The sequence below is a fragment of the Sipha flava genome, unplaced genomic scaffold, assembly GCF_003268045.1.
Source record: "Sipha flava isolate LNK unplaced genomic scaffold, YSA_version1 101_pilon_pilon, whole genome shotgun sequence".
Lineage (NCBI taxonomy): Eukaryota > Metazoa > Arthropoda > Insecta > Hemiptera > Aphididae > Sipha > Sipha flava.
This window is the reverse complement of record NW_020271715.1, coordinates 1250180-1262368: the sequence shown is the minus strand read 5'-3', so window position 1 is coordinate 1262368 and position 12189 is coordinate 1250180. Positions and strand designations below refer to the sequence as shown.

At 30.4% G+C, this 12189-nt stretch overlaps 1 protein-coding gene across 1 annotated transcript in view; it reads left to right on the top strand.

Moving 5' to 3' along the window:
• The first annotated feature begins 5194 nt into the window (after nt 1-5194).
• The window catches only part of LOC112680746 (fatty acyl-CoA reductase wat-like), a 13528-nt gene continuing 6533 nt past the window's right edge, over nt 5195-12189 (top strand). Inside the window, exons 1-3 of the mRNA XM_025550939.1 lie at nt 5195-5251; nt 8478-8705; nt 11609-12189. Of these exons, the coding sequence (XP_025406724.1) occupies nt 5210-5251; nt 8478-8705; nt 11609-12189 (851 nt within the window). The 5' untranslated portion in view covers nt 5195-5209. The remainder of the gene's footprint in view (nt 5252-8477; nt 8706-11608) is intronic.

Here is a 12189-nt window from a genome sequence, read left to right as displayed (position 1 = left end):
TGCGTATATTTCGGTTATTTTAAGTGCATATTTGTATGCATATTTCCTAAAATATGTGTACAATAAGTTCCGAATCCTATTTATGACACATGATGATGCGGTACCGTGATGTCGTAGGTACAATATGTACACCGACACCGCGCACCGCGTTAGCTTCTCTCCAGCCACATCCCGGGTGGCGATAATATCGCACCAACACTTTCCTACCTACCTCTGACACCGGGCAGAGGGGGAAAGTGTTGGTGCCGATAAGGTAGCGCACCAGCGGCCGGCGGGCGGTGTCTACGGACGAGGCCCATCTTTCGACGGACACCGGTTTGGTCAACATCGACACACCGATTCCACCACTGTCACCAGAGGACCACATTTTTTATTCTAACCTTTTAGACAAATAAATAAATTGATCGTCATATCTTTTTCTTTGGTTTCTCTTCTCTTTTGTTTTTTTTTTTTGGTTTGTTTAATCCATTTCATTCAACTTTGACCGGCCACCTCACCGAGGGAAATCCTACTACCGACTTGAGGCCGTGTCAATTGGCTCCCCGTAAGGAATCATCCCGGTAGCGGAAAAATCAAGGTAAGAGTTTTTCGCTAGTATTACCTCGGATTTGCTATTATTCAGTGTAATAATTAGATATTCCAGGTGTACAATATTTTTGGTTAGGCATATTTTTACATTTCTTTTCGAAGTTAATTAGGGAAATCCGCGCGACAAAAATATTCGCGAAAAGATTCGGTCCCGTAGTTACGTAACTAACGACCAACCACCTCTCTACCTATCCGCACCGACCGCCGATAATTGCACATCACGCCGATTGTGACTTGGGCCGTAGCACACGCGCCACCAGTCACCACAGCTTTGTCGCTATTTCCGCCGCCGTCTTTATCGAAACTTGATTATTGCGCGGCGCGGTATTTAGTCATTATCGGAAGTAGGTCAAACGACCTACGACAATATTAAATATAAATTTTATATCAGCGGGCCACAAACAAAATAACAACAGAAGTGTGATATCCCGGACTGTGTGTTTTTTTTTCGAAATCGTAATAAGTACATTTTCGCGAAATCTTTGTCTACGACGATTTGATCTACACCGAAACACCACACGTACTCTAATCAACCATACGGTGTACCGAATAGTAGTGATTAGAATTATTTAATAATTAATTTTTACACTGCCGGACAAATACATTAGTCAACTGACGTTGAAGGAGTTGCGACACGAGTGTCAGGTTCGAGATTTAGCGTGGACTGGGGGCAAAGCCGACCTGGAACTGAGACTAGCTGAATGTTTACGATCAAACGGTATCGAACCCGCAAACGTCCGGTTTGCGTCCACACAGGCGTCACGACAGTGCATTACGACACACACCACTGCAGGGAACGGGTGAAAACACAGTAGGTTCACCCAATGCGTCAACTCTGGGAGGTTTAGGCGACTACACAGTAGTCGCACAACTACCAGGGGGCGACTTTGCGGGAAATAATGCGTTTCAATCGACCTCAAATCTACTCGATACCGCAAACACCGATAACGTTTTCAAGTCCGCAGCAGCTCAGCTCGGATCGCTACGTGATTCAATCGTCGGGGGGGGGGGGCGAGCGGAACTCGTTAGAGTCACGCTTAACGGCGCTAGAAACGAGTATGACACGTTTTTTCGAAGAACAACGTCAATTCTCGCGCGGAATGCATCGAGCACAGCTCGACGTAGTCGACCAGCAGCCGCGACTACACGAACCACCGCCACGTTCTCCTATACGACCGCACGAATTAACGTACGCACGCGAACGTTATTATCGAAATTTTCCGCCCGTGCAAGACAGCGATACCCGACAAAAAGCGCAACCGGGTACCAATCGCGTCGACGCCACAGCGAGTTACGCACACTACACGCGAAACTTGACCGGCGACCAAACGGGTTTTCACGAAAATTCACGGAATTTTTCGACATTCGCCCCACGTGCACAAGAACGTTCTGTGCTAATACCGTATGAGGATTTGCGCGTAGCAAGAGCTTCGTTACCGGAGTTTTCCGGAACAAGGGCCGAAGACCCCGTACGGTTTTTAGATAACACGGAGTCCGTTCTAACGCAGGCGAACATTAACATGTCTGGGTGGTGTAGGGCAGTTGAACCGCAATTAAAGGGTACGGCAGCGACTTGGTGGAATTCCATTAAGGTCCTGGATCTATCCTGGAGCGAATTTCGTGTCGAGTTTCTCGAAAATTTCGACAACGACGAAATAAAGCTACGATTGCGATATGAAAAAATAAATGTTTTGTTAATTATTACACAACATTTAAATATTTTATATATTTTAAAAAAAAATATATGAGCATATTTTTAGTGCGTATTAAAAAAATTTTTAAATGCATAAATACTTACATATTTAATGATTTTTTAGAGCTAGAAGTTCTCTATCCTAGTAATGACTATTGAATTTCCCAACCAATAATGTATGACAAATTTTTGTCATACCAGCCGAATAACCCGGGCCCACCCGGCAATATTGTACTATTTTCTATTAGAATAATAACTATTTCGATGAAAAATAAAAGAGTGATACTCCCTGGTCAGGTGAAACTATGATCCGGTGATATACATGGCTGGTATTGCTGTATTAGTCTATTAAACTTGAAACTTGTGTACTTTTATTGCTTTCGAAATAACGATTTTGAGTAAAAGAAGTCAGGTGGATCACTTTTACTTATAATATCAGTTATATTTTTAAAGATGGTTGATATAGTAAAATAATCAAATTTTTTAATAGGGCAAGTTGAACTTTTTGTATACCAACTTTTGCAAATAAAAACATCTACAATTGCACAAATTTCATTAAAATATTTGTTAACAATGAAATATCTTTTAAATGCTAATACAATTATTCAGTAAATTTTTAGAATCGCTACGATTAATATTTACATAATAACAATTAAGTGACTAATATCATTACAATTTGACTTAATATTCTAACTTTTGCAACAAAAAAAAAAAAACATCTAAAATTTGTTACTTTCCTGTCATTTTTTATTTATTTTTATTTTATTGGCTATAAACAAAATCTTATGAAAATCTTGTATCAAGTTTTATTTAATTAGACAATTTTATTTGTAAAAATTGAAAAATACATGAATATTTTACAACAAATATGTAGCGGGTTTTTGTGTTTTTAGCGTTTTGTTAAAGAACCGAATTGTAAATAGTTAAATAAATAATAATGTTGATATGGTCACATTCTTATTATTAACATGTATCTTAAATCATGCTGTTCAGCAATTAAAACATCTGTTTCTATCAATTAGTATACCAAGGAATAAAATGTTTGGCAAAGTAGGTACTATTTTCTATCGTTTGACTTTATAAACTATGAAACAAATTATTTTTTTTTTTTTTTATTGATATAACTACCTACCTTCTTTGGTATTAAATATTATTCAAATTTATTTTTATTTTATTGTTTATATTATACATAAAATTATCTATCAGGATAAAAAAGATATATTTGTCTGATGTTAATCTTTAATAAACAATTAATAGTTGGGTCATTATGATGACCAGTAGGTCTGACATGATTAACCCTTTCAAGAACCCTAAGAATGCGTTCGTTCTTTTTTAATTATTCAATTAATACATTTTTTTTTATCAATATATAAGATCAAATAATTGTGCAAATTAGTTTATAAATATTGTGAAAATATGCATTGAAGTGATTGGTTTTTTACATAATTAAAATGAGACATTTAGATATGGAAAGGGACAAAATGACTTGCGTAAAGTGAGAAGGTGAAATGACAAAGTTAGGGAATCAAACTTATTATTATGTTTGATTATATGAAAGTTTAAATTTTCTATACGAGTATGTACTATACCGTCCACGGCATTAATGCGTTTTTAATACTTTTTATCATCATGAGCCATAATAAATTTCCCGTTCAATTTAATTCTATATAAAAAATACAAATTATAATAGTTATAAGAATAATTTATGATTACTTAATATCATAATTAAGTATTATTCTGTCTGGTAGAACTGTCTAAGTAATATATGGTACAGTATATTAAAATAAACTGAAAAGTAAATATAATAAAATCGAATTATTGAACTTTAAAATAAAACGTTTACAGTAAAAATTATATATATATAATTTTAAATTCATATACAAATAAAAAAAAAAATTCAATTTTCATGAAAAATAAACCATTAGCCATGTAATTATATTTTCTTAATTCAAAACTTGGGTAGGTCACGGCCAGTAGATTCAAAATATTAATTTAAAATATTTAGAACATAATTATTTTTTTTCTAATACATTATGTTACTCTAACTATGGTTGTAAACATTTTTTTAGATTAATTATATATTATACATTAATTATTGTCTTAATATAGTTAAAAATAGGTTTTACAGGCAGTACTGTTATAATTTTCTTTTTGTACAAACATATTTAAATTTTACTGTAAAAATCGGTTTTTTTAAGGAAGAGTAACAAATAATTGATATTTTTGATGTCTGGTCCTAATTTTTCATTCATGTTGGGTGGAACGTTGTATTTTTTGAGGTCGTCGATTTATTGATGGTACTCTGTTATTATATGTTTAATTGTTAGAGTAACTTTACAGAATGTACATTGTATAGGTTCCTCTTTGGCCATGAAAAATTTGTGAGTTAGGCCTGAATGGCCTATCCAAAGACGGTCAATCACACTTTTTTCTTTTCTACTAAGATTCGAGTTCTGCCAGTTTAGGATTGTGTTTTTTATTTCTCTGAGTTCGGTCCGTTGTTTCATACAGTTTCTTTGCCATTTTATTAAGATTGAGTTTTTAATATGTGTTTTGATGTTGGCATAATATGCAAAATATTATGTTACAATATCAAGAATCTGTATATTGTAATTTAATAGAATAATTTATGGACTTTATTATGATATATTATTTTTTCGTTATCTTATGTAACATAATAATAGCCTTATAATAAGATTGTAACCGTTATTGTTCAAACGCATCGAAAAAAAAAATTATGATATCTATGACCCCGTATCGATATGAGTTTTTCCTTTGTAAAAAAAAGGTTCATACAGTTATGTATAATAACTACTGCAATGAACTGATATAAATTAGAAATTATTTTCTCTTCTTGGTCTTATTGATGGATTTGCTTACTTCACACATTAGTGTGGTTTCAGCAATGTTTTACCATCGCCATGACAAATGAATGCCGGTATATCTTATATTGCTTCTGTTATTGAAAAGGTAATCTAATTTGTACTAATATATTAGAAGAGTCATTTAAATCTAACTGTTAACGTTTTTCTATTTTTAAAAACTTACATATATCATAACTATAATAAAATTATTGAATTGTCTATTTTTATACTTTAAAATTTCAAACAACCTGTACCATAAAATGAAGACCTATCAATGAGATCGGCGCATGTTACAAAAATGGAAATGTTCAGGAGAGTTTAACTAAATTAACTGAATATATATCGTTGAAATTGCTATATATTATGCTAAATTACAATAAATATTCGGACTTAATATACTCCTATGCATACAATATGTACCACAATATGTTGGCAACTCTAAATTTTATTAATTTTTGTAATAAAATGATTTTTAAAAATATTGTAACATACACCGTTTTTATTGATAGGTCTTCAAAAGGTCTTTTGAAATTTCGTTGAAATTAAAAATTAAAAATGTTTTTTTCTTTGCTGTTATGGGATAAAAATATGAAATTGATATTACGTTTTTCACATGTTACCCTTGAGTCAGACAAAGATATTAATATTCCGGTGGATATTTCTAATGGAAAAACTCGGTAGTTAATTCTGCAACAGGCATACAGTATAAATATAATTATAATACATTTTAATTTTAATACATATTTGATTTTTTATCGATTATAGGAGATATGTGTTCATTTTATAATTAAAAATATTACGAATAACTATATTATAAAATGTATTATTAGTAGAAAATTATATTTCATTAAAAGTTATTCTTCATTTACATACTTATGTATGTTAAAATATTTCCGCGTGGCAACGTAACGGGGAATTTGTTGTGAGAACTTTTTTTATCTTGACCGAATTCCTGCCATATCTGAAGTATTGTTACGTAGCATCTAAAAAAACACTTAACTTAATTAATAGCTTCTTAATTGTTTTACAAAAAAAATTAATTCGTTTTGGGTATAGCCTACTTGCGCCAAAATAAAATAGATATGTGATATCCGACAACCTATTTGCACCAAATTTACTTGCGTATATATTATACATTAACGACTTGGTTAATTCAAAATATATACCTACTAATTACTTATTATTGTTTAAAAAACATATGTATTATTGACTATTACTTTAAAAAAAAATGACTACAATGGCAATAGTAGTTTTTTGTTTGTTATTGTATCCATTTTAAATATGGGATGTAGGTAAGTACCATGGCCTGGTCTCAACAGTTTCCATGTAGGTATATTTGGTAGTCGTACTATGTGGAGGATAACAGAAAAAAATGTTGAGAGCCGATTTATTGTGTTCGGGAACAGTGTCAGAAACTCTGGATAAATGCCATCTAACACTGCCGCTTTCCTGAGCTTAACGCTCTGCAAGGCAGTTTGCACTTCTTCAAATCTGAAATCCTCTGGACATCAAGATCTTTCTTCTGCGTTTAATTTCTTAACCATTATGTTCATAGATACTTCTCCAGCTGATATTTTATGATATTTTATTTAGTTTGCACAACTATTGGGCGAAATTTTAGTTGTTCTTTTAGTCTATTACTTTCATCGGTCCAGCATGGTATGTATTCTCTTCTATAGCCACGGAGTATATGGTGTTTTAGTGCTCTTTTTAAGTAAAGTATATCACTAATGTTAATGGACGCACAATTCAGTTATGTTTTATTACTTTTAAAAAAAAATAACTAGATTGGTAATTGGGGTTCTCTTTCACCATCAATATATGCATTATAATACAGCATACACCAATTATATTCATTAACATTTAATGTAGAAAGTTTAAAATTAGGATCAGCTACGCTTGGCTCAATTGTCTTTATCCATACTTGATTTTAAAAGAAATAATTATGTTTCTTCCTAAACTTTTGAAGTGACAAAATATATAATATTGTGTGTTATAATTTGGTGTTATAACACCCGGTAGTAATAATTATAACTTATAAATAATAATTATGATTTTGTCCATTGATTGTTGCAAGACAAAGTCTAGGAACAATACTATTATATTATTAATTATATATGATTGAGCACTGACACAACTATGGTTTTAATATAAGTACGAATTCATTGTACAGTTTATTGTAGGTAAAAGAGTTGGTATAACAATAAAGGGGTAATATTTTAGAGCGACCTAAATGGTATTGCACGTCATTAGATGATAATTGCATTATTATATATGATTATAAATAGGGCTCAGAAGTTGATGCACTTTGCATTTTTTCTTTTTGTACGATTTTATTCTCCTGACCACAAATATGTTTCATTACCGTTAGAATCCGAATAATTAATTTTTATTTTATATTTTTTTTTTTGCATTTTATGGTTTTTATTGCTTTTTAAGTAATTTTTTGAAATTATTTGGTAATCTTCGACATTTTTAGTCATTTTTACTGATTTAATACTAGTTTACTTTTTATCGCTTCTTATCGTACCTACCTACATTTTATTATTTTTTCCTAATATTCGAGTAGTACCTGATTTTATCTTGCCGATTACAGTCGTCGCGTCGTTGTCATGTTATAGTGAATAATAACTATTATATCTAAAGTTTACTATTTTTTCATAATATTTTCGAAATGTCGGAAATTAAAACGTCGATTAGTGCTCGTCTGCGACTCTCAATCACTTTAGTGGACGTGGAGAGAAGTTTTTCCAATTATAAATATTTATAAAGAGATAACCATCGTTAATTTACTTTTTATAACATCAAATACGCTCTAATTGTATAATACAATGATTTTGATTTTTGAGAAATTTGTAAGCGTTGATCAATTTATAAGAACAATTTTTGTAATTTTTTTATTTTATTTTTAAAGGACATTTGATGTCATTTTTATGTCATATTTTGAGTAATTTGTAAGTTTTAATAAAATTTTATAGTAAAATAGAGTAAAATATTTAAAAAAAAAAATGTATATTTATTAATTTAAAACAAATATTTGTAAATTTTTTAGGTTATTTTTTAAGGAAATTTTTTTGTCATTTTTATGTCATATTTGAATTTTTTTTTAGGACATTTGTTAATGTTTTTAAGTTCGTCAACTTTCGAGCCATATTTATTAGTCAGTTATCATATCTAATCGGTACCTATTCAGAAAAATGATATCTTAGTTAAAACATAAATTTAAAGCCATTCTCTCCAATAGTTATTTGTAGTATATATATATATGTTTAGTTATTCACTCACATAATTTGTAAAGGCTGTGTGCCTAAATAAATATTGATTTGATGTAGGTTCGAATTGAAGCCAATCGTGTTCAACAAAAACAAACCATGGAAAAAAATATCGCCGAAACATTTAGAAATGGCACATTCTTAGTAACTGGAAGTACAGGATTTTTGGGGAAGGTACTTATTGAAAAAATACTTAGAACTTGTTCCGTGAAAAACCTTGCGATTATCGTGAGAAGTAAAAAAGGGATTTCATCCAAGGAAAGAGTTGAAGATGCATATAAACAAGCCGTAAGTATATATTTAAAAAACAATTTGGCAATTAAATTAGATAATAAAATAATAAGAAATTAAAAATTATTAAATGGTTAATACTCATAAATTAATAATTAAATAAATAAATTAATTGATTAATTAAATTTTAGCCTGAAGTATTATTATATTTGTAAAGTACGACCGTAAATAAATTTAATTATCAATACGAACTCAATATTATCTTTAATATAGCGCATAAAAATAATTTAAATTTAAATATTATTAAAAATATTCATAAACATATTAAAAAATATTAAACACAATTCACCCAATAATATTTTTTAACTAATGCAGTATAAATATTAAAATAATATATCTAACAAATTTGCTTGAATTCTAAACAATAATACTAATAATGTAAAAATTTCTTTTAAAACAAATTATAATTTAATCAAACATATATAAATAATAGAACTCAAAACTACATGAAAAATCACAAATCTTTTTAAAATGCTGCTATATATAAACTTAAATGTAACTGTAATAAATTTTATTTAGGTACGACAAATAGAATTTTTTAAATAAGATATAAAGAATGCATTTCTGAAATAAAATTAAAAATGACTGCCCTTAATTTAAATTTTGCTAAACATGTGTTAGAAAATAAATATAATATTCTTTCTAAGAAATATTAAATATTCAAAATAACATTTACAATATTTCAGTTTTAAAAGAGTTACATAAACACAATAAAAAAAAAAAATTCAGTTCTGCTATAACATTCAACATGCACGCACATATTTTGCCTTATGAGCTCCGTTATCGCGTTTTTACATTCAATATGATTTAATCATCTCATATGGTAGACACAATACACGACACCGATGGCGGTCTGCCTCGTACGCCTTGTTCTAACAAACGTAATTTATCTAAATCGTCAACTGACGTAAATAAAAATAAAAAATATTCGTTACACTTAATCGATTTGCCGTCTTGGATTCCAATGACCCCAGTAACAGTGTACCATATTCAATACATCCACTAGTTCGTCAGCTCCCAACAAAAAACCAGATCCTGCAAATCAAGACAACGAGCCACCAATCTTCAATAAACAAAACGTCACGCCTTCGGCCCCACTGACTTACATCTCCAACATCACTAATTTCTCCACCTTCACAAAGGAACTAATAAGATTAAGCCACCTAAACGCCTTTACCTGTAAGTAAACCACCTCATTTCTTATTATACACGCCAAGGGCGCACAAAATTATAACACTATTATGAACCATATCAGGGATACTGGAGTTTGTTTTCATTCGTATCAACCTAGCGTTTATCGTTCATTCAGAGTCGTAATGAGAAGTCTTTACCATTCCACATTGTGTACGGAAATTTCCCACGCATTGTCGGAAGAAGGACATTCCGTGAAATAAGTCATTAATATCAAAAATAAAAATAAATGTGGTCTGTCACTATTTTTTGTCGATTTAAATCGTCATGATAACAATAATGATATTTTTAATATCACTTCGCTACTTAACACTATAGTCAAAATTGAGAAACCCCATTATTTTCGTTGGGGTCATCCACAGTGTTATAATTGTTAAGGCTACGGACATACTGATAGTTACTGTCACCATGAATCTAAATGCCTCAAATACGGCAAAGACCATCGCACCGAGAATTGCTCAAAAGACCAAAATATTCCAGCCAAATGCACGCTCTGTTCCGAGGCACACACGGTCAACTTCAAAGGATGCCGAGTTTATCAATCCATCATCAAAAAACGTCAAAAAACTAAACCCACATTATTTCACAACAACTTCCTTTATTCCAATAACAAAACCTTTGAGTCCCTCCATGATATTTCTATAAATTCGATTCCATCCTACACTTCCGCAATCTCTAGTACCCAACCCAACACCATCCTACATAATTTTAATTTAGAATCCATTTTAACGAAATTTCTCTCTGATTTAACATCTATAATTAACTCTTTTATCATTTCATATCTAATAAGCAAACAAATTCATAAATAAATAATCTAATACTATTATCGTTTAACGTAACTTATAATATTTTACCCTACTATTATAATTTACGGGATCACCTAATCGTATGTTGCTTTTAGATACCTATACTAAATTCTATATATATTATCTATTCATTTTTATTATTATCATTATTATTTTAATATTAATTAGTTATTTTATATCACCATCTACACTCTATTATTACCTACATTGTTATAATATCTGATTCTGTATTTAATGTAATTGTCAAACTATAATAGTATTTGCTGAAAGATCTACACAAAAAATAATTTTAATACTATTTTAATTATACAGACTGATTTTAAAAATAATGTCTTAGATCAATACGTTTTAGATAATAATAAATATTAAGTAAAATTTATATATCTTAACATGTCTATGTCTTATAAGAATTAATTTCATATAATCTCTTCTATTAAAATAAATTATCTCTATTTAAAAAAACTAATTTTTCTTAATGTATTATTTCCTTTACTTCTTCATATTCAATCGCATCTTTCACGCCCTACTCTATATTACTTTATTTTTATATTTTAAATTTTCGGGTTATTACAAAGTGGCACCCAACGTGGGGCTCGAACCCACGACCCCGAGTTTAAGAATCTCGTGCTCATAAAAAATAAACATAAAATAATGTGTACCATAAAAATGTCATTGATGTATACATTTTTATTTAAGATTTTTTTTTATTCAGCCCATTTTAGGTATTAAATAATTGTGAATCTATGAATTTATTTTAAGGTACACGATAAAATGAAATGTAAAAAAAAAAAATGTAAAACAAAACAATACTAATTATTATTTGTACAGTGTAGATAAAGAATAAAAACAAATGTTCATTGTATGTATGTATGATGTATTATTAATTTTATGTATTTTTTCCAGCTTTTCGATCGGCTTCGAATAGAAAAACCTGATTTTATGAACAATATTAAAGTTATTGATGGTGATTTAGAAAAAACAACAATAAGTTCACCGGATGATTATCAGTGGATGATTGAAAATGTAGATTTTATTTTTCACTGTGCCGCTACGATAAAATTTAACGAACCAGTAGAATCCGCATGTAAAATAAATATTCAAGGAACTGAACGTATATTGACGCTAGCAACAAAAATGAAAAATCTTAAGGGTTTTGTGCACGTTTCCACTGCTTATTCACATTGTCCAAGAGATGAAATCAAAGAGCAATATTATCCTACTCCAATTACATCTGCAGAACTTCAAAATATGATTAGTTCCGATAAATTACCATCAAATATTGTAGGGAACTGGCCAAATACGTATACATTTACGAAATCAATCGTTGAGAATTCGATAGCCACAAATTATGGGCACTTGCCAATCTCAATATTTCGTCCATCGATAATTGGGTGCTCTGTAGCCGAACCAGAACCTGGTTGGACTGATAATACGAATGGAGCGACTGGATTGATTGCTTCAAAGATTGCCGGAGTATTAAGAAC